Source organism: Molothrus ater, chromosome 9 (assembly GCF_012460135.2).
Source record: "Molothrus ater isolate BHLD 08-10-18 breed brown headed cowbird chromosome 9, BPBGC_Mater_1.1, whole genome shotgun sequence".
NCBI lineage: Eukaryota > Metazoa > Chordata > Aves > Passeriformes > Icteridae > Molothrus > Molothrus ater.
Genome location: NC_050486.2, coordinates 29938215 through 29961535, shown reverse-complemented (window position 1 = coordinate 29961535; position 23321 = coordinate 29938215). Strand labels below are relative to the sequence as shown.

At 49.4% G+C, this 23321-nt stretch overlaps 1 protein-coding gene across 1 annotated transcript in view; it reads right to left on the bottom strand.

Moving 5' to 3' along the window:
• Positions 1-21503, bottom strand: part of LOC118689516 (SH3-containing GRB2-like protein 3-interacting protein 1) — a 22270-nt gene extending 767 nt beyond the window's left edge. The window contains exons 1-8 of the mRNA XM_036387851.1: positions 21378-21503; positions 20976-21020; positions 8301-8364; positions 4917-4941; positions 2347-2403; positions 1894-1948; positions 912-1086; positions 19-43 (exon numbers count right to left, since the gene is read on the bottom strand). Of these exons, the coding sequence (XP_036243744.1) occupies positions 19-43; positions 912-1086; positions 1894-1948; positions 2347-2403; positions 4917-4941; positions 8301-8364; positions 20976-20985 (411 nt within the window). The 5' untranslated portion in view covers positions 20986-21020; positions 21378-21503. The remainder of the gene's footprint in view (positions 1-18; positions 44-911; positions 1087-1893; positions 1949-2346; positions 2404-4916; positions 4942-8300; positions 8365-20975; positions 21021-21377) is intronic.
• Between the last annotated feature and the right edge of the window lie 1818 nt (positions 21504-23321).

The following is a 23321-nucleotide window of genomic DNA, read 5'->3' as shown; positions in this document are numbered from 1 at the left end:
GAAACATAATTTCAATACATTTTGAGCAAACACCTTGCAACACCTGCAGACCCGAAAATAAGGACACAAAGCCAAGTAGGACATCAGCTCCCACAGAGTTTGGGATGATCCCAGTGCAGCACCACTGCCACAGTGCAGCTGGTTTGCAGCTGCCAGATAAATTTGGTCATATCAGACCCCAAACTCCACCAGCTTAGAAGCAAAACAAATCCCCAGACAAGGCAAGGATCGGTTGGGTTCAAATGTACACAGAGGACCCTGAGCAGCCCCATCTGATCCTAAATGCAAATATCACGGGCTGAGGACCTGGGTGGTGCAGAGATCCTGACCCATCAGCTATCCATAGGAATTTTGAATCCCTGTAAAAGGGCCTGCCATAATAAACTCTTGGCTGGATAATTAACTGCAAGATGCAAATGGAGCAGAACTGATCCCAGGGACAGAGCCCTTGCCCGGCCGTGCATTTTGGGGCCATTTTGCTTCACCCTGGGTGCGGCCTGGCTGGGCTCTGGTGCTGCCCAAGGTGGATCCATGGAAGAGATGCTTTGAATAAATCCTTGCTTTATTCTGGAGCTCTGCCCAGCCTCTGCTCTGGGGCAGCCTGCACAAGGCACCAACATCACCAAATTTATCTGGCAGCTTCAAACCAGCTGCACTGGGACGCACCAGGGGCCGGGCAAGGCCGGGCAAGGCCGGGCAAGGCGGGCAAGGCCGGGCAAGGCCGGGCAAGGCCGGCAAGGCCGGGCAAGGCCGGGCAAGGCCGGGCAAGGCCGGGCAAGGCCGGGCAAGGCGGGCAAGGCCGGGCAAGGCCGGGCAAGGCGGGCAAGGCCGGGCAAGGCCGGGCAGGCCGGGCAAGGCCGGGCAAGGCCGGGCAAGGCCGGGCAAGGCCGGGCAAGAGTGGGGGGACTCACCACGGGGGATGGAGAAAGTGCAATGTTGCCAATGGAGGCCTTGAGCTCGTCCACGGTGGCGGCGCTGCGCAGGACGTCCTTGGCCTGCAGGGGCTTGATTTTGATGTTGAATTTCTTGTGCGCCTCCTCCTCCTCTCTGACTCGCTGGAGGAGTAGAAGTGCTTTCCTTTGGTAGGTACAGCTCAGTTAAGGAATTTTCTTCCCTCGGTGTTCCTGGCTTGCTGGAGAACAGGAATTTAATGATCCCAAAATGCTGATCCCAAAAGGGAGGGATAATCCTGTGCTGGGACTGCCACTACTGCATCCCTGTGCAGCCAGAGCATGAGGAGCTGCTGCTCTCAGGGATAAATCCAGCCCAGGGGTTTGGTTTATGAATCCATGTCTGGATTTCATGGAATTGTTCAGGTTATGAGACAATCCAGTCCAACCATCCCCCAACACTGCCATGTCCCCAAGTGCCACATGCACATGGATTTTAAATCACTCCAGGCATGGGGACTCCACCCCTGCCCTGGGCAGCTGTGCCAATGCCTGACTAGCCTTTTCCATGGAGAAATTTTCCCAATATCCAACCTAAACCTCCCCTGGAGCTTGAGGCTGTTCGCCCTTCTCCTGTCCCTGTTCCCTGGGAGCAGATCCCGACTCCAACTGGCTCCACCCTCCTTGTCAAGAGCCAGAAGCTCCTCCCTGATCCTCCTTTTCTTCAGGATAATCACGGACATTTTGGTCTCCATGGAGCATCCCGTGGGATGTTCCCCCACTCCTCTTTCACAGCAGTGAATCAAAGACAACTCAAATGCCTCAGGTAATTGAGCTTGATCTGTGGAGAGCCAGCTACAAATGAAAATCAAAAGGTGGAAATAAATAATTGTAATTAATAATAAATACTAACAGTGAAATAAAAAGAGCCAGAGGCCTGCCTGTGAGCCCAGCTCCTGTTACAGGCTGTAACCCAAGAGGCAAAGCCAAAACCAAAGGATATATCCTGGTTCCTCGGGTCGGATGCTGTATCCCTCCTCATCCAGCTCAGGGGAGTTCTGGATAGGCAACAAAACACAGAAAAATGAGGAATGTTCATTCCTGGAAAGCTGGAGCAGCTCTTCCCTCCTGTGGGAAAGGATGTCCTGCACAGCCCAAGCCCACAGGGTCCCACAGAGCGAAGGACACCTCACATTCCACGATTCATTTTGCAGAAGGAAATGTTTTAATCCTTGTTGAGAATTCAAGGTTTTCTATGGATAAACTGCAATGTCCCATGGGCCAGGACAGGGCTCCCCAGAGCCACCTCATCCCTGGGAATTCTGGCTGACCTGCAGGTATGGAATTGGGGTCTGGACAGAGCTGGTTTCACGCAAAGAGCCCAAAATGAGTGTGGGAAGAGCCTGGGGTTCCCATGGGATGCAGCTGGGGCAGGGAAGCTCCAGGGGACACTTACATATCTGTCCCAGTCGATCTCTGCATAAAATCCATTTGGGGCTCCATTGGTTTTCTTCTGGAAAGGAAATTCCCAAGATTCAAATGGAGGAAACAGGAGCACAGCACATCCCATAGCAGATGCTGTTATCCCACACCAGAAACCCAGCAGCATTCCCCATCTCTGGGGTTCTCCCATCCCAGAGAGATGAAAGGAGGCAGGGGGGGTTTGAATATTCCTCAGGTGGCCATCCAACATTCCTTAGGGAAAAGTGAGGAAAGGGCTGATTCTCCCTGTGCTGGGATCTTCCAGCCCTTGGGAAGCTCCCAAAGCCAGTAAGGCAGGGAAACTTATGGGGAAACATTTCCTGGGAGACAAAACCCCTTCCCAAGAAAGAGCAATCCCAGGAAGGAGTCAGATCCCGTTATCCCACATGCCAGGCATTGTGCATTCAGGACGGAGCAGTGGGATGAGTCCATGCCATGAAACACCAACACACACAGGAACTGCTGCTTGGCATTGAGGGAATTCCATTTGGAAGAGGCTCCAGGCATCCCTCACCTCTAGAACCTTTCCTGGTTGGCTCTGGGCACCCAAACCCACCCAAATTCCCACAGCCACCATGATTTTGGGCACCTAAATGGGACAATCCAGCTCCCTTGAGCTTCCAGGGGGACCATTCCCACCCCAGCTCCCTCCGAGGGGCTGGCAGGATGCACTCCCTGATCCAGGGCTGTGTGCAGCCCCTCACCTCCACAGCTCTGGGTGGAGCAGCTCCTTTGGGAGCTCAGCTGAAGAGGGAAAACCTCCCTGGGTTCTGTTCCGTGGGAATTCTGGGTGCTGCTCCAGGGGATTCCTGCTTTTCCCCCATCCATTTGTATTAAACCCCATTTCCATGGGCCTGGCTGACCCTAAATGGATTTTCCTGCACTCTGGGTTCCAAACCAAGGGTGGCTCCCTATTTCCACAGCCCTGTGGGAGCTGGGGGCCGAGCTCAGTTGTCCTTACCCCGTTTTTATTTCCTCCTTCCCGCGTGCCCTCGGCTTTGCTATTGGAGGTTGGATCATTGGGATGAGGGCTGGGCTGCTGCAAGGGTGGGGGGGCACAAAAAGGGTTAAAACAGCTGCTCCTTGGCTGTTTCTTTGGGTTTTCTTTTCAAATGTGCAAAACTAAGTTTTAGGAACCAGGGAACACGGATTTGTCAGGAAAGGAAGGCTCAGCTGTGGCTCCACCAGGATTGAAGGTGGATTTTCCTGTGGGCTCTATTCAGCAGTCAGGATTTGCCTCCTGGCCACTCCAGTGGCTGCAAAAATGATGTGGAAAAGGGGTCCAGAGGATGAAAAATGATATTAAATGTCTCCATTGCCAATCCCTCTGCCTCAAACACCTCCAGGAGCTTCGTTTTGTCCCCTAAAAATTGCATTTCTGCATCCTTGGAGAGGACACCTGAGGTCTCTCTGCCCACACCTGGCAAGGAAAAGCTGCCCATGGGATTTCTGCTGGAAGAGGGAACAGCCTGGGGGTGCTCCCTGGATACTCCCAGAACTAAAATTGGAAAAAACCCTCCAGGATCATCCAGCCCAAGCTGTGCCCATCCCCACCTTGACACCAAGTGCCACATCCAGGTGTGGACACCTCCAGGGATGGGGACTCCAAACCTCCCTGAACACCCTTTCTGTGGAGAAATTCCTCCTGATATCCAGCCTAAACCTGCTATTTGTTAATTGATCCCACCTCAACCTGCTATTTATTAATTGATCCAGCCTAAGCCTGCTCTTTATTAATTTATCTCTGCTGAATAGAGCCCTGCTGAAGGAACTACCTTTACTTTCATCTCTATTTCCTAACAAGCAGCTTAAAAACACAGGGAATGCCCAAAGCCAAGGATTTTGGGTCAGACTGGGGGTAAAACTAAGATGATTTCTTACAAGGAGCAGCTTGCCCCCCAAATTTTTATTTTTTTAAAAGATACTCCAGCACTGCTTTCCCTGCTGTGCCTCACAGGGGACTCATCTTTATTTTGAGGTGAAATTCTAAAATCTGGATTTGCTGAAGAAATAAAGCCCAGTCTGAACCCAGAATATTTTTTATATCGAACACTAAAGGAGACAGGGCCCATCTCCTACCCAGCTCTAGCAGGGACATTTCAGTCTAACACCAGGAATAAAAGCAGCAATAATTAAAAAAAAAAAAACAAACAAAAACAAAACAAAAAAAAAACCCACCAAACAAACAAACAAAAACAAAAAAAACCCAAACCAAACCAACAAACCACAAACATCTCCTGGTTTTCAGGTTAATATAGAAAATAAAAATAGAGGTTGGAAACAGCTGCTCTGGCAATGAACTCCTCAGGCAGCAAATCTGGCCCAAGCCAATTAGCAGGGGTGGAAACGAGGATGAGGAGCTGGGATTTAGCAGGACACCTGCTCCCTCTGCCCCTGGCACTCCTCAGGCCTCCCTCTGTTGGTATTTTTATAGGAAAACTGGAATTTACCTTGTTTTAAACGTTTATTTTTTATATTAAACAGAAAGCTGCTCAGAAATGCTGATGGTGGTGGAAGGGGAAGGTGACACTGGGCAATACTCACGATGCCATCCCTGTCCGGTGACCCTCTGGAAAGAACAGAAAAAAAAGAGCAGTGTTAGTGCCCAGTAACTTGTGGAAATGAATTTTTAAATTTAAAATTAATTAATGGCAGCAAAACCTGGAGTTATGAGCACCTCCGAGTTACCTGCACCTCGTGGAACCCACACAAGGTCACAGAATTTTTTCCCTCGTGTTATCAGCTGATAAATTTTAGGTTTATCAGGAAATAAAGGGGCTGGCACTGTCCCAGCTGGCTCCTGCACCATCCCACGGCCACATCCCTGCCCGTGTCCATCGCTAGCAGGGGACAGGAATCCCACTGGAGGAATTCCAGGCTTTCTCTCTGCCAGAAGGACAGACACTGCTCTGCTGAGTGCATCGGGGGCTGCCGAGGCTCCCCAGGGACCCTGATCCCGGCTGCCGATGGGATTTGGGATCGGGGCTGGCTCAGGCAGCTCTGCCGGGGATGCCGGGATTTAGGGGATGCTGGGATTTAGGGGATGCCAATGTCCATGGGATGCAGACGGGCCTCCCGCACATCCGGGTTCCCCGCACGGCCAGGGAAGCGCCACCAGCTCACACCTGGCTGGGGCACCAGGGAATCCTGCTGGGAGCCTCTGCTTCCACAGGGAATAACGCCAGCCCGGAAAGCTCTCCAGCTAATCCATCTCTCCTATTCAGGCTCCATCTCCTTGCACAAAAGTCCCCGAAGTGGAAGTGGCAAAAATCCTTTCTGCTGTTATGTTCCCCCCTCACTGCGTGACCCCCAGCACAGGGAGTGTCACCTCCTGCTCCGATCCTGGCTGGAATTGCTGGGGAGACCTTTCCCACAGCGGCTCCAGCAGAACCATCCGGACCCATCAGCAGCTCCAGGGACCCCGGCGAGGTGTCCTGGGAGGGTGGTGACCGGGGGTGGCCGCAGGGTGTGGCAGATGCCACCATCCCCGCCTTCTCCCGCTCTATTCCAGCCTCTTCTCTCCCGGTTCCATCCCCACCCTTCTCTCCCGCTTCCATCCCTCCTTCCTCTCCCTTCTCTCCCGCGTTCCATCCCTGCCCTTCTCTCCCGCTTCCATCCCTCCTTCCTCTCCCTTCTCTCCCGGTTCCATCCCTGCCCTTCTCTCCCGGTTCCATCCCTGCCCTTCTCTCCCTTCTCTCCCGCTTCCATCCCTCCTTCCTCTCCCTTCTCTCCCGCTTCCATCCCCGCTGCTGCCGGCGGGGATTTGGAGAGCGCCCAAAGCCCCCGGGGCCGTGCCCGCGCCGTGACCCCGCCGTGCTAATCACTGCTGCTGCTAATTGCAGCGTGCTCCGGGCTGGCCTCGCCGCGACCTCCGCCGCAGCCGGGGATCCCTCCCGGGCCCGCTGCAGCTCCCCAGCCCGCCGGGAACACCGGGATCGGGATGGGATGGGAGGGAGCCGCGGGATCGGGATGGATGGATGGAGGGAGCAGTGGGATCGGGATGGGATGGATTGGAGGGAGCCACGGGATCAGGATGGGATGGATTGGAGGGAGCCGCGGGATCGGATGGGATGGATTGGAGGGAGCCGCGGGATCGGGATGGGATGGATTGGAGGGAGCCACGGATCAAGATGGGATGGATTGGAGGGAGCGTGGGATCGGGATGGGATGGATTGGAGGGAGCCGCGGGATCGGGATGGGATGGATTGGAGGGAGCCGCGGGATCGGATGGGATGGATTGGAGGGAGCAGTGGGATCGGGATGGGATGGGATGGATTGGAGGGAGCCGCGGGATCGGGATGGAGCCAAGCGAATCCCAGCGCTGGATAAGGCAGCGCCCAGCCCCGGTTCCAGCGTTTTCCCAAGGGGAGGAGAAGCAAAAGGAGCCTCACTCCTGCCTATCGGAATAAAGGATGGATGAACTCACACCCAGCTGGAGCTCCTGGCGGTCCCACAGCTCGGTGGGTGGGTGCCACCATCCCTGGGGACAGCAGGATGGCACCGCGGGGCTGCACGTCCCTCTTTGGGGATGTGCTCCATGTGTCCCTGTTCTCTGCAGGAGGAAAAGCCCAGCAAAGACACCAGTGCCACCAGGGCCACCTGGCTAGGCCTGTCCCTTGGTGTGGGAAACCTCCAAGCAGGACACAAAACTGCTCAGGGGAACAAATCCAAGTGGAATTAAAGGAAAAACCTTGGAGCTGACCATGAAACACCTGAGCAGAGCTGCAGGAGGCGACTCCCTGCTGCCCGTCCCCTGCTGTCCCCAGGACATGGTGGTGGCACAGGCTCCTTGGCCACAACACTTGGGGACATCCACCCCAAAGCACAGCAGTGGCTGCTGAGAATCATGGAATCGTTTGGGTTGGAAAACCCCGCAGAGATCATCAAACCCAACCATTCCCAGCACTGCCAAGGCCACCTCGTGTCCCCAGGTGCCACATCCACGGGGATTTTGAACCCCTCCAGGGATGGGGACTCCCGGGCAGCTGTGCCAGGCTGGGGAACCCTTTCTGTGAAGAAATATTCCCAAAATCCACCCTGAGCTGCCCTGGCCCAGCCTGGGCCGTTCCCTCTGCTCCTGTCCCTGTTCCCTGGAGCAGAGCCCGACCCCCCCGGCTGTGCCCTCCTGGCAGGAGCTGTGCAGAGCCACAAGGGCCCCTGAGCCTCCTTTGCTCCAGGCTGAGCCCCTGCCCAGCTCCCTCAGGGATTTTCTGCAGCCCCTGCCCAGCTCCCTCAGGGATTCTGCAGCCCCTGCCCAGCTCCCTCAGGGATTCTGCAGCCCCTGCCCAGCTCCCTCAGGGATTCTGCAGCCCCTGCCCAGCTCCCTCAGGGATTCTGCAGCCCCTGCCCAGCTCCCTCAGGGATTCTGCAGCCCCTGCCCAGCTCCCTCAGGGATTTTCTGCAGCCCCTGCCCAGCTCCCTCAGGGATTCTGCAGCCCCTGCCCGGCTCCCTCAGGGATTCTCCAGCCCCTGCCCAGCTCCCTCAGGGATTCTCCAGACCCTGCCCAGCTCCCTCAGCCCCTCCTGGGGCTCCAGCCCAGGCTCAGCCCTCACACGCAGCACCCCCCACCAGATGTGGAAAGAATCCAGATGTTTTCTGGGAAGTGAAATCCCCATGCTGCACCAGCCCCAGCCACCAAACCCCACACAAACATCTGTGTAAATCAAATTTTCACCCCTAACCAGCTCTAAAGAGCAGAGAGGAATCTGCTCCAACTCCAAGTCCTCCTTTTCCACCCATCCCCAAAAATCCCCCACAGACCAAGAGCTCCCAGCAGCTCCCAGGAAACCCCACACTTGCTGCATGTGCAGGGAACAGCTGAGATGTGTCTGCTGATAAAATTCCATACAAGGATGACAACAACAGCCCGGGATGCCCCAAATTCCTGCTGAAGGCCCACGAGAGCCTCCTGAGCCCCGGTAACTCACGTGGAGTCAGTGTCCTTCTCTTTCCTGCGTATGCCAAAGGCCTTCCTGGTGCGCTTCTTCAGTCCTGGGGGAGAGCAGGGAAAAAGGAATTGTTAATGTACCCCCAATAAATCCCCCTCAGGGCCCCTCGCTGCCTCCCTGCCTGCAGCCCATAGCTGGGGTGAGAAAAGGGCCAGAGCCAGGGGATCAGGGATCTCAGAACTGAGGGGCTGCCAGGAGGCTGTGGGGACATTTCTGTCTGCCATTTATTTGTTCTTTTAACGCTAATTAACTCCCTCCCAGCGTGTGGGACTGAGTTATTGTCCACTTAATATTCCACACTCAATAGTTATTTCACAATTAATATTCTACACTCAGTATTTTATTTCACAGTTAATATTCCATACTCAATATTTATTTCACAGTTAATATTCCATACTCAATATTTATTTTGCGGTTATTATTTCCCAGTTAATATTTATTACAGTTATTATTTCCCACTCAATATCTGTTTCACAGTTATTTCCCACTCCATATTAGTTTCACAGTTATTATTTCCCAGTTAATATTAATTCCACTCAATATTTGTTTCAGTTATTATTTCCCAGTTAATATTTCAGGGTTTTTTCCCAGTTAATATTAATTTCATGGTTATTTTTTCCCAGTTAACATTTGTTTCAGTTATTATTTCCCAGTTAATATTTCAGGGTTTTTTCCCAGTTAATATTAATTTCATGGTTATTTTTTCCTAGTTAATATTTATTTCCCAGTTAATATTCTTTTCCACATTTAATATTTTTTCCCAGTTAATATTATTTTTCACATTTAATTTTTTTCCGCAGTTGATTGTTTCACAGTCAAGATTTCCCAGCTAATATTTCTCACTCAATATTTGTTTTGCACTTATTCTTTCCCAGCTAATATATATTTCACAGTTAATATTTCCCAGTTATTATTTCCCACTCAATTTTCTTTTCACAGTTAATATTTCCCAGGTAATATTCCCAATATTTCTGTCCTGATGGCTCCCTCCTTTCCTGTGCTGTTTGTGGGCACTGCTGAAAGGAGGAAAAACCCTCCTGGGTGTTAAAACCCAGCTTAAGCCCAAGTTTAGGTTGTGGTCAGCCCCGGTTTTTGTCTGCTCAATGCCTGGCACCAAGGATTCCGGAGCCAGCTGGGAAATCCTGGAATTCCAGAGCCCCAGGAGCAGCAGCCTCACCACAGCCCTTGGAGAGCAGAAGGAGCACAGTGGTGGCTTCCTCCAAGCTTTTCCCTCTTTTTGCAGAATTCTGGGATGCTTTGGGCTGGAAGGGATTTTAGAGCTCACCCTGCTTCCCATGGGCAGGGACATCGTCCCCATGCCAGGTTGTCCAGCCTGTGGAATCCACGAATTCCATAAACCCAGCTGAGCCCCACAGGCTCATCCTGCCCCATTCCTGGCTCTGCTTTCCCAAATCCATCCTTTCCCATGCCACCAAGGGTCAGTGATAATAACAGAGAATATTCCCATTTTTCTCCCCTGGAGAATCCTGCTCCCCCAAACCCTGCGCAGACCCAGCGGGGCCGAGAGCCCCAGGGCTGAGCTGCTCTTTGGTGTCCCCTGGAGCAGAGCCCCAAAAGTGGCAGAAATGTGCTCAGAAGCTGGGTTGTCTACGAGTTCCATCTGCTTGGAGGGCTGCTGGCTCCAGGAGAGGGGAAAACGGATTCTTGGGAAAGGGGAAGCAAAAGGAGCTCTGCCTTTGGAGAGGGGAGCAAACCCCACAAACACCCTGCTCACCCCAGAGAGTGACACCACAAAGGGACACAGCTCCGGGGCAAAATCCCAGGATGGCATTTCCAGCAGCTCCTGAGTCCCTGGCACAGGAAAATTCCCCATCTGGAGGAGCAGGGACTGAGCTGGGGTTGGGATCTGCTCCTCCAATCCCTAGGACAGGAAAATTCCCCATCTGGAGGAGCAGGGACTGAGCTGGGGTTGGGATCTGCTCCTGAGTCCCTGGCACAGGAAAATTCCCTATCCAGGGAGCAGGGGCTGAGCTGGGGTTGGGATCTGCTCCTCCAATCCCTGGCACAGGAAAATTCCCCATCCAGGGAGCAGGGACTGAGCTGGGGCTGGGATCTGCTCCTCCAATCCCTGGAGCAGGAAAATTCCCCATCCAGGGAGCAGGGACTGAGCTGGGGCTGGGATCTGCTCCTCCAGTCCCTGGCACAGGAAAATTCCCCATCCAGGGAGCAGGGGCTGAGCTGGGGTTGGGATCTGCTCCTCCAATCCCTGGCACAGGAAAATTCCCCATCCAGGGAGCAGGGACTGAGCTGGGGTTGGGATCTGCTCCTCCAATCCCTGGCACAGGAAAATTCCCCATCCAGGGAGCAGGGGCTGAGCTGGGGCTGGGATCTGCTCCTCCAATCCCTGGCACAGGAAAATTCCCCATCCAGGGAGCAGGGACTGAGCTGGGGTTGGGATCTGCTCCTCCAATCCCTGGCACAGGAAAATTCCCCATCCAGGGAGCAGGGACTGAGCTGGGGCTGGGATCTGCTCCTCCAATCCCTGGCACAGGAAAATTCCCCATCTGGAGGAGCAGGGGCTGAGCTGGGGTTGGGATCTGCTCCTCCAATCCCTGGCACAGGAAAATTCCCCATCCAGGGAGCAGGGACTGAGCTGGGGCTGGGATCTGCTCCTCCAATCCCTGGCACAGGAAAATTCCCCATCCAGGGAGCAGGGACTGAGCTGGGGCTGGGATCTGCTCCTCCAGTCCCTGCCAGGTGCTTTCAGGGCTGAAGCTCCCCAAGGCCTGTCCTGGCAAGACTCAGCCTTACAGAAATTCATCAAACCTCATCCATGAGGCTGCTCCCAGCCCTGAGCCACGGGAATCCCACGGGAAATTCTCTGGGCTGCCAGGGCAGAGCCCGGCTGAGCCAGCCCTGATCTCACCTCAGCCACAAAAGCCTCTCCAAACCCAGCACCATCCACCTCTAAACCCCTTTTTTCCCCCGCTGTCCATAAGAATTCCACCTGGGAAACACAATTTGCTATTTTAAAATAACTCTGAAATTTCCTCTGCTTTATTCTTAGCAGGGACCAACATCATTTTCTGCACCAGAAACTGAATTCTAGGAGCAAACCAACCCCATTCCCCCAAATCCAGCCCTTCACCCTCCAGTCCCAGGTTGCCTCTCAAACCCCAAATATTGATTTTTTTAATTTAAATTTCAGTTTCAAATAGGAGGGATGTTCCTGGAGGAAAAATTATTCACTTGGGAGCATGGAGCTCATAGGAAAAACTCCTCTCCAAAGGAAAGAGGAGTGGGGATGCTCTTTGTGGTGATTGAAGTTGAAAAAAAATTGCTTGAAATGAATTCTACTCCATCTGTGCATGAAGATTAAATTTATCTGTGACAGACTCAGGAGCAGGGAAAGAAGGAAGAGGAGGAGGAAAATGAAATAATCACTCTTAAGTTGGATTTTTCCTTGTTTTGGGTGTGGGGCATTTTCAGAGCTGAATTTGAGCAGCCTCAAGTCAATTTTTCAGGTAGGAAAAGCTGATTTCATTTATAAAGATTACATTTCTATCATTTTTAAAGACTTGGTGTGTGACTCAAATTGGCTGGTAATTTTTTTGCTATTTATCCAATTGGTTACAAGGTGCTTGCGTGTGAATGTGCAAGGCTTTTTTTATAGATATTTACATTATTTTTTGTGGATTCTTATGGGATGGATCTTCTGTTATGACAGGTGTAACTTATTTTTCTTGGCAAGATTAAGTTGTTATGTAAACTGATTCTCATTCTTTAGATTCTTTCTTATGGGAATTAACTTTTACAAGTCAATCATTTTATAAGGCCTTTCTTTTATAATATTTTGTAGTTATTTAATGTACTGTAAATAAATATTATATATATATATAAATATATAAAATAAACTCTATATAGATAGAAATATTTATTTATTTTTTATATATATATAAATACATGTAAGTGAATTTTGCCTACAAATAATTTTTCATCAGGGTGAGGTTACCTACAAATAACGTAATTATTTTACAAATAATGTAATTATTTGTAGGTAACATCACCCTGCCTTAAAACTGAATGAATTGGGTGACATTCCCTCTGCTTTGCCCAGCACACTCAAACCTGCAAATTCCTCCCAAATTCCTTGGGAGAGCCCAGAAATCCGGGAATCCAAGGGGAGAACAACCCTGCCTGTGCCCAGCACAGCAAAACAAACTCCTGAAATCCTCAGGTACTCCCAGAGGGAAAAGCCATGCAGTAAATTCAATTCTAAGGCAGGCTAATGCTGCATAAAAAATAAAAATATTCTAAAAGAAAAACATAAAATTGTGGTTTAGGCCTGCCACTCCAGCTAAGTGCAGTTAGTTAATTCCCATAAGGAAGAATCTCAGGAATGAGTTTACATCACAGCCTATTCTTGCCAAGAAAAAATAAATCACACCTGCCATAACAAATAATAATAACAAACAATAACTATTGCCCATAAGAATCCACCCAAAATAATGTAAACATCTATTTAAAAAGCCCTGCACATGCACACACAAGCACCTTGTGACCAATGGGAGAGCAGCAACAAAATTACAGCCAATTCCAGTCAAACACAAAGCCTTTAAAAGCTATGGAAGTTTTAGGAATAAAGAATTTGCTTTTTCTACATGAAAAAACTGAGTCCTGTCTGCTTTAAACCCCAGCAGGCCCCAGATCCTCACCCAAAGATTCTCCTCAGCCTGGACACCACAAGGAGATTTTGGGACCAGATTGGGCACTTTTGGTGCTTGGCACATCCCAAAATCCCCATCTCCTTCCCCCCTGCAGCACAAAGCCAGTCCCACTCAATGCTTGCTTCCCAGTCAATATTTCCCAGTCAATATTTGTTATAATAATACATTTTCCCAGTTAATACATTTTTCCCCACTCAGTAGTTATTATTTATTCGTTTCCCAGTTATTTCCCACTCAATATTTTTTTCACAGTTATTATTTCCCAGTTAATATTTGTTCCCCAGATAATATTTTTCTCCCAGCCGATTTATTTCCCCAGCTGATATCTCTCACTCAATATTTGCATCACAGTTAATATTTGTTTCCCAGTTAATACTTCCCACTTATTATTTGTTTCCCAGTCAATATTTCCCACTCATTATTTCTTTCCTACTCAACATTTTCTTTCCCAGTTAATATTTCCCACTCAGTATTTGTTTCACATTTGTCATTTCCCAGTTAATATTTGTTCCCCAGTTAATATTTTTCTCCCAGCTAATTTTTTTCCCCAGTTAATTTCTCTCACTCAATATTTTCATCACAGTTAATATCTGTTTCCCAGTTAATATTTCCCACTCATTATTTATTTCCCAGTCAATATTTCCCACTCGTTATTCTCTTTCCCAGTCAATATTTGTTTCCCAATTATTATTTTTCCCCTGCTATTATTCCCAATAATTCTGTGCTCCCAAAATCACACCCAGGGTGGGATTTTCAGGGAATTTCAGGGGTTTAGAGGATAAAGGGAGGTGGCAGAGCTCCCAGTTACCTTCCCTTCACCCCACACATAAGTAACTTTTATATATATATATTTGTGTATATATATAAATAATTATTATTTACAGTATACTATTATATATGATGTCTTATATATTGCATTTTATAGTATTTTACATTATTTCATAATATTGTATATTACCTGGTTTGTATTTTATATACTGTATTTTATAATATTTTATAGTATATGTTATAGTAATTATGTTAATTGTTATGTATTAATTAATTTAGGGCTGTTGAATTGTTCAAGGCCAGGCTGGACAGGGCTGGGAATAACCTGGGATATTGGGAATTGTCCCTGACCTGGCTGGAATGGGATGAGCTGGAAGGGGTTTCCAACCCAAACCATTCCAGGGTTTCATGATTATTATTAATTAATGATTAATATCAACTCTAATAACAAGGCACACCTTGGATGATTTCCATAAATCTAACATTATTTCATGTATTTATTTATTTTATTTGTGGGGCTGCCTGAAATCCTTGGTGCACCTGGAGCAGGGGCAGGCTGGGGAATCTCATCCTTCCTGCTCCAATTGCCCCAAAATTCCTGAAATTTGCCACAAATTAATCCCAGCTTGAGATTTTCAATTCCTGACCAGGTGTAGGCGGAGAATTTTAAGATTTTTTTCCTCAATACATCGCTGAAAAAATTTAAACACAAATGACACCAAAGGAAAAAAATCAGAATTTAAAGACAAATTTAAAAGTGCCAATCCCAGAAGTGTTTTTCCAAGGCTGGGATGGGTAAGGAATATTTTTCCCAGATAATTCAGGATTTAAAATCTGCTTTTAAACACACTTCTCATTGCCAGCAGCAATCCAGAGTAAACTGGGGTGTGCTGGGGAATTCCCCCTTCCCAATCCCACACCAAAACTTCCTCAGCAGGGGAGGAGAAGGGCAGGAATTCCCACAGGACAGCCCCAAAATATCGGGCTCCAAGAGGTAAAATGGAAAAAAATTAAAAAAAAAAAATAAAAGGAAAACATTAAAATTGAAGAATTAAAATGGGGAAAAAATAAAATTAAAAGGGGAGAAAAAATAAAATTAAAAGGGGGGAAAAAATAAAATTAAAAAGGGGGAAAAAATAAAATTAAAAAGGGGGGAAAAAATAAAATTAAAAAGGGGGAAAAAATAAAATTAAAAAGGGGGAAAAAATAAAATTAAAAAGGGGGAAAAATAAAATTAAAAAGGGGGAAAATAAATTAAAAGGGGGGAAAAATAAAATTAAACCCCAACACCTGAAACTAATGTAAACCTCAAAAATAGATCAATTTTTTGAGGGTTTCAGTAGCAAACCCCAGCAGCTGGAAGCACTTCCAGCCTCGCTGCCCTTTCATTCCCACAGCAGAGCAGAGAAGCCTTGGGAAGTGCCCAGGAAGAGGCGGCTGCAGCTTTGGGATTCTGGTTCCAGACAAAGGCTGGGCTCTCAATGGCTGGCACAGCAAACAGGGCCACGCTTGTGCTCCTGGGGAAAGCTCCTGCCCTAAAAATCCACCTGCACCGCCCGCCAGGCCCTGGGGCCTTTGGGTTTGTCTTCCCAAACCTCGGGGGGGGAAAAAAAAAAAGAGAAAAATCACATGCATGGGTTGGTATTAAAGAAATGAGTGTAAAAATTGGCTGGCAGGGAAAATTATATGGGAAAATAAATAAATATCTATATACACATATGGGAAATGGGAAAATAAATATATATATATAGAGAGAGGAAAATTATATATATGGGAAAAATTTTTTTATATATATATATATGGGAAAAATTTATATAGATATATATATATGGGAAAAATTTATATAGATATATATATATGGGAAAAATTTATATAGATATATATATATGGGAAAAATTTTTATAGATATATATATATGGGAAAAATTTTTATAGATATATATGGGAAAAATTTTTATATAGATATATATGGGAAAAATTTTTATATAGATATATATGGGAAAAATTTATATATAGATATATATGGGAAAAATTTTTATATATATATATATGGGAAAAATTTATATATATATATATGGGAAAAATTTTTATATATATATATATGGGAAAAATTTATATATATATATATGGGAAAAATTTTTATATATATATATATGGGAAAAATTTTTATATATATATATATATGGGAAAAATTTTTATATATATATATATGGGAAAAATTTTTATATATATATATATGGGAAAAATTTTTATATATATATATGGGAAAAATTTTTATATATATATATGGGAAAAATTTTTATATATATATATATGGGAAAAATTTTTATATATATATATATGGGAAAAATTTATATATATATATATATATGGGAAAAATTTTTATATATATATGGGAAAAATTTATATATATATATATGGGAAAAATTATATATATATATGGGAAAAATTATATATATATATGGGAAAATTTTTATATATAAATGGGAAAAATTTTTATATATAAATGGGGAAGAGGCAGAATTCCCAGTCCCTCCCCTGCCAAGGCAGATGGATCCTTCCTGACAGGTCTGGAGCCTCCCAACACTTCCAGGTCACTGCTCTGGGGAGGAGCTCTGTATTCCCCTCCTCCCGTTTTTCCTTCTTGTTCCTCCTCTCCAATCCCAATACTGCCACAAACTCTGGATAAATCCCATTTTCCTTCATGTTCTCCTCTCCAATCCCAATATTGGATTGGGATTCCTGCCACAAGCTCTGGGTTAATCCCATTTTCCTTCGTGTTCCTCCTCTCCCAAAACTGGGTCAGGATTCCAGCCACAAACTCTGGATAAATCCCATTTTCCTTCATATTCCTCCTTTCCAAACCCAAAGCTGGGTTGGGATTCCAACCACAAACTCCGGGTAAATCCCATTTTTCACCTCCAACAGCTCTGGGGGCTCAGCATCAACATTTAGGGCAGGATTTCCCCCAAATCCACGTTTTTAAGGGGTAAAACCCTGCCCTGGGGAGGCCCAAGGTGAGCAGCCCTGACCTCACCTGGAATTTTCTCTCCTGCAATCCCTGGAACAGGAATGAGGCTGGTGAATCACACGGGAAATTCCTGCCTTGCCAGGAAATCCCAAACTCCTGCGTTTGGGCACCAGCTCCAGATGCCCAAGGGCACATTTTAAACTGGGCTCACCCCAAGGAGGAGTTTTGCCTCATTATTTTGGGTTTTGCCACTTTTCCCCCCCTAGGTATTCCCATATTATTTTTTAGGTTTTGCCACGTTTCTTTTCCCAGCTTTTGTCTCCTTTTGTTGTTGTTGTTTCAGTGTTTTGTGTTTGTTTTTGCATCCCAAACCCAAGAGCTCCAGAGCTTTTTCCCACTGCTCTTCCAAACTTTTCACTTCCAAGGCCTCATTCCCACAAAATTCCTCCTTTCCAGCTCAAACCCACCTGGATCAGCCACCCAAAAACATCCCAAAATTCTCCATGGACATCTCTGGCCTTGAGCATGGTGGGATGTCCCCAGCCCCCAGCCCATCCTGGCAGATCCAGAGCAGCCAAATCCTTGGATCAGGCTCAGCATTTTCCGGGAAAAGAGGGAAAAAATCTTCTCCTACATCCTCAAAAAGTGGTTTCCTTTTCCTTCCCAGTTCTGCAGAAAATTCCAGCAGGTCTGGAAGAATCCATCTCAGAGGGCAAGGATGGAGATATCCTACACCAAGCTCTGGCTCTCCGTGGATCTGAGCTCAGCCATGGATTTCTGACCAAACTCTGGAAGATCCCAACACTCCTGACTCGGTGTTCTGGGAATTTTCTGGGATGGTTTTCCAACCATGCCTGAATTCGTGATATTTCCATCAAACCTGCTGGTGGCGTTCTCAAACCCAAAACCCCCAAATTTTGCCTCCTCAAACCCAAAACCCCCCAAATTTTGCCTCCTCAAACCCAAAACCCCCCAAATTTTCCCAGATAATTTCCTTGCCGAGTCCTGCAGACGACACTGAGCGCATTCAAACAAAATTCACTGAGACCAGACCACCCAAAAATAAAGTCAATTTTCAAGCAACAAAAAGGATTTTTTGGGATGTGCCATTGATGCCTCTGGGCTCAGCAATCCAAAAATGGAGACCACCAGGGCTAAAAGATGATTCCAGAAGGATTTTCCCAGTTTGGATGTGACCAGAGGATCCCAGACTGGTTTGGGTTGGGAGGGACCTTAAATCCCATCTCACCCCACCCCTGCCGAGGGCTGGGACGCCTTCCACAGTCCCAGCTGGACAGAACATTCCCATGGAAATTCCACGGGTGAGCAAACTCCCCAGTTTGTGAGAAATTCCCACTCTGGGAACGCTCTCCCCCATTCTGGGGTCTGGAGGAGCACCTGGTGGAGTCCAGGAAAAGCAGGAATGAGCCTCTCCAAAGGAGCCACATCTGCTCCTGTCTCCCCAACATCCGAGCTCCTCCCTGAGCCGCCATTCCCAAACTTCCCAAAGCCTCCCAAGGCCCTGGAGATGCAGCAGAGCATTCCAAAGGAGTCAAACCTGTTCCATGCCCGGATGTTCACCTCTGCCCGGGGCGCTCTGAGTGTTCCTCAGTCCCAGGCAACATCCAAACCCCTCCTGTTCCTCAATCCCAGGGAACATCCAAACCCCTCCTGTTCCTCAATCCCAGGCAACATCCAAACCCTGCCCGTTCCTCAATCCCAGGGAACATCCAAACCCTGCTCGTTCCTCAATCCCAGGCAACATCCAAACCCTGCTTGTTCCTCAATCCCAGGGAACATCCAAACCCCGCTCGTTCCTCAATCCCAGGGAACATCCAAACTCCATTTGCTCCTTCCACACGTGGTGGGACCTCTGGGGGGTTTTATCCCCATCCCAAGCCTGCTGAGTGAAGCCAAGCACAGCAAATCCATGGAATGTTCCTGCCCCTCCATGGAGATGGAGGAAATTCCATTCCTGCACCTGTGGCACCTTTGGTGTCCTCCAGCAAGAATTTGGGTCTGGGAAAAAAAACCTTTTTATCTTTTTTTTTTTGGGTGTCATTGGGATTTTTAGACACCCACAAAAAAGAAACATTTTTCTCCCACCTCCCAGAAGAATGACAAAATATCCCATATATTGAGCACAACGTCCATAGCCAGCAAAAACTGCTCATCCTGTGCCATTCCCAACCAGGGGAATTATCTTTTTTCCCCAAAAGGATCCAAAGAGAATCCATGGGCCAGGTCCCTCCTGCTGCCCATGGGTGGCCTCAGGTCCTGTGCCCAGTGTCCACCACTCCAGCAGGAAAAGTGATTTAAATAATTAATTACAATAATAATTAAACCCCTCTAAGGTGCTCGCTGCAAGGAACTCCCAGTGTTTTGCTCAGGTTTAAAAGTTTCAGCTCCAGTTAAGCCAAGCTTGTTAAACCCATTGAATTTGTTGTATTAATATTAAATAAACCACCCCTGCAAGGGGCCAGAGTTTCAAGGGGACCTTGGGTTGAAGTTCCACTCTCCCACACATCCAACCAATTTCCAACTATTTCAAAACTCAGATCAACCCAGGAATTATTTCTGATTTTCCAACTTCTGTTCTAGGTTTACATCAACCACTTGGAGAAGGCTTCAAGGTGTTTAATAATTCACTTTTTAGGATTAGTGTTTAATTTTCCCCCCCTGTGCATGGCTGGGTCATGGAAGGTGATTCCACCTCTGCCAGAGCCCAACATCCCAGCCCTGGATCCATCCCCAGTGTGGGGCTGGGCAGTGACCAAAGCTCCTGCCAGGCCAAAACCCTCAAGGAATAAAACCAAATCCCAAAAAACCCCAAAACAAAAAAACCCCAAACCCAAAAGGGCCTCAAAACCCCAATTTACTTCACCCAAGCAGCCTCAAAACTGAATAAATAACTCAAACCAAGGCCTACAACAAAACAGCTTCAGTTTATCCACATTCATTCATCCATAAATGCTGGAATTTTGGGAGCAGCGAGGTTTTTAATGGCATTTTCCTGCCATGACCTGCTCCTGTCGTGGGATGGGTTTGATGTCATGGGCTAAAATTAAAACCACTTTTGCTTGTGACTCTCATCAGCACCAGGGAGAGCAGGGAAGGCTTTTCCTGGGGTCTAAAGGACCACAAAACTCATTTCCCTCGCACCAAAGCCTCCAGAGCCATCCCATGAGAGGCTGCTCCATGTGCCCACAGTCCCCAGTTCCCCAGGCCAAAGGAACATCCTAAACCCACAGAAATCCCATGGATCCCGAGGCCTCTCCAGGGGGATTTGGGCACGGGGCAGCCCCAGATTTCAGGGATCCTCCAGGAAGCAATTCCCCAATTTCTGCCTGTCATTCCAGGGAGCTCCCTGGGTTGGAAGTGGCTCCACCAAGCCAGGCCCTGCTGCTGCCACCAACGGGCCAGAAATCCCCTAAAATCCAATATATTTTGCTCTTGCTGGCCCCGGAGTATCCATTCTGCTAAAATACAATTACATCCAAGACATCCTTTCCCTGCATCCTGCTCCAGAAGGAATTAAAATTATAAATAATAAAGGAGAGCTTTACATACGGGCGAGACAGACGACAGAGGATAAAATTCCTGTCATGCCCAGAGGCTTTTCCCACACAGGATCAGACACAGCTCCCTGAAGCATCCTGTGCCTGCAGCCCAGATTTCCTCCTCATCCCCTTTTTTATGCCGAGAAACCCCAATCCAGCATCTCCTCCTCCTTCCCCCGACCCGCATCTCCACGGCTCGGCAAGGGAAAAAAAGAAAATCATCTCGAGCTGCGATTCCCTGGTTTCCCACGGAAACGATGCTCATCCATCCAGGGAAAAGCAGCGAACGCCATCCAGCCGCTGCACAGCCCCGGCTCCATCCCCGAGCAGCACAGCAGGATAAAAATCGGGATTTCGGGGTCGGAATCCAGCCGGGTCTGGGCTGGAGGAAGCGGCGGCTCCCCGGAAAGCCGGGAATTCGCGCAGCCCGAGCTGCCTACACAGGGCTGGGGATGGAATTGCAAATAACCTGACGGGCTCGATATTATATCACCGCCCTGCCGCCCGGCTGAGCCGGCGAGCGCCCGGGATTAGGGGGAGGGGAAGGTTTGATTGCATTATTATCGGCATTATCGGCGGTATTATTCCATTTCGGGAAGGCCGGAGCCCCCCGGGCACGGGCTCGGTGCCTCCCCCCCTCCGGAGAACGCGCCCGGCTCATCACCCACCTTCCATCATGGTGGCAGAATTGCATTCCTCAATTTCCGAGGAGCCTGGAAAAACGCAGGAGAGTGCGGATCCCGGTCAGCAGCGCTCGGCCCCGGCGCGGGGAGGAGGAGGAGGAGGAGGAGGAGGAAGGAGCGGGAGCGCCTGGGCTAGGGGCAGGCCATGGATGCTGCTGCGCCTGTATCACCTCCAGGATGGCAGCGCGGAGGATGCTCGCGGAGAGGGAGGACGAGGCGGGCTCGGTGCCTCCCGCCCCGCACTCCTCACATGCGCGCTCGCTCCCGACACACCCCCCGGGAACGCTCCAACCTATTTCCCAGATTTTTCTCTTTTTTTCCCCCCCCCCCCCCTTTTTCCCCCCTCCCCAGCGCCGTTTTCCCCAAAAGCAGAGCCCCCGTCCGCACCTCGTGACGCACTTCCCCTCCCTTAATCCTATTGCGGGTTAATTCCTGTCAGATTAGGAGGAGCGGGCCCGGGGATGGGAGAAGGGATCGATCCCGGCCGGAGGAGGCAGCGGGGCCGAGCCGGGCACGCCGGGCCCCGCTCCCGCTGCCATCCCGGGGACAAATCCATCCCTGACGTCACAGCGGCAGCAGCCAGCCCGAGAGGAGGATGCGGGAGAAATTCCTCCCGACTGCTTCCAGCAGCGCCCGGGAATTAATCTCGCATGAAGGGAGAGCGGAGCGGGGAACAAAAGAGGCCGGGGAGGCGCCGGGGGGGCTGCGAGCGCTGCGGCCGGGCCGTGTCCCCGCGATGCCACCCCCGCTCTGTGTCCCCCCACGGTGCCACCCCCGTGCCCCGTGTCCCCCAGGGTCCCTCACCCCTTCCCAACCCGTCACTGGGGTCGGCGGGGCTCAGCCTAAATCATTGGGATCCCGCCTGGTTTATCCAAGAAAATGCGGGATTTAGAACCGTTCCTGGCAAACCCGGCCGTACCCAGCTCCCAAAGTCCGGTTGGTTTTTTTTTCCTGGCAGGAAAGGGGCTCGAATCCCCCTCAGGCCCCTCCCGGGATCCTCATCCCAAAGAGCATCGGGGCTGGACGGGACAGCGGGGACAGCCCGGGCTCGGCCCCCGCCGCTTCCCAGCGCCCGCGGAAAACAAAAAAAAAAAACAAAAAAATCCCCCAAAAAACCAACAAAAAACCCCAAAAATCCAAAACCAACGGGAGCGGCACCAGCGGCGCCCGCTGCCCTCGGAGGAGCCGCCGCTGCCCCTCCTGTCCCCGCAGGGCGCAGCAGCCGCGGTCTGGGGACAGCCCGCGCTCTCCAGGCTTTTCAACGTGACCGCGGAGCGAGCGGGGATGGAAAACTCCCCTTGTGCCACCCGCCCTGCATCAGCATCCTCAGGATCATCCCGGCAGCCTCATGGGCTTGTGTCAGGATTTCTCCCGGCTCGGGAGCAATGCCCACATCATTTTTCCCATCGAAAAAGAAAAAAAAGCTGTTTTTCATTAATGAAAATCAAATGTTTGCCCTATTAAAATAGCAATAGTAAGATAGTAAGATAATAGTAAGATAATTAAAATGAATAAAATATTTTTTCTCTCCCATTTCAAAAATTAATCCAAAAGCAAAGCACCTGCAAGGGTCTGGACAAGTCAGAGAGGGAGCAGGACCTCAGCAGGGTCTGTGTATCCAGCCCATCCCAGCTGGTGGGAAATGCCAGAGCAGCAGCCAGAGGGATGGGATTATTGAACAGATGGTTCCTGTAATCCCTGCAAGGAGCTCCTGTGACCTGCCTGCCCCACTGCCAGCTCAGGGACAGGAGCCCAGTGCCCTCGGGAATTCTGGTGGTAATCCCAGGCTGAGCACAGCCCCTGGAATGCTGTCCCACTGTCCCAGCCCTCAAACAGCCCAGGAGCCAGGCTGGCACACGTGGGAGGACATCCCAGGGATGGACAGGCACCTTCCATGCCCAAATTCCTCCTGGACACACCCAAATAACACAAATCCCCCCCCAAAAATCCATGGAGCAGCTGCACAGCCCCAGCACTGCCATCCCTGGCAGCGCCCAGGGCCAGGGGCTGGAGCAATCCTAGGGAAGGTGTCCCTGCCATGGCTGGGATGGGCTTTGGGGCCCTTCCGAACCTCAATCCAGGGATTCTGTGGTGCCACATCCAGGACAGAGCCAGCGCCCCCTTCCCACATCTCCAGAGGGTTGAAATTCCTGAAGCAAGCAAGGAGAGCCAGGAGTTCCCTGCAAATCCCTTCCAGGGCAGGCTGTGGATACAAAAATCCTTTTTACCAAATTTCCCCATTTCAGGCCTGGCTTTGGGCAGCCTCCCCATCACCCTGGGAATCCTTGGGCTGCTGCTCCAGCTTTCCCTGGATCCATGGGGGAGCTCAGC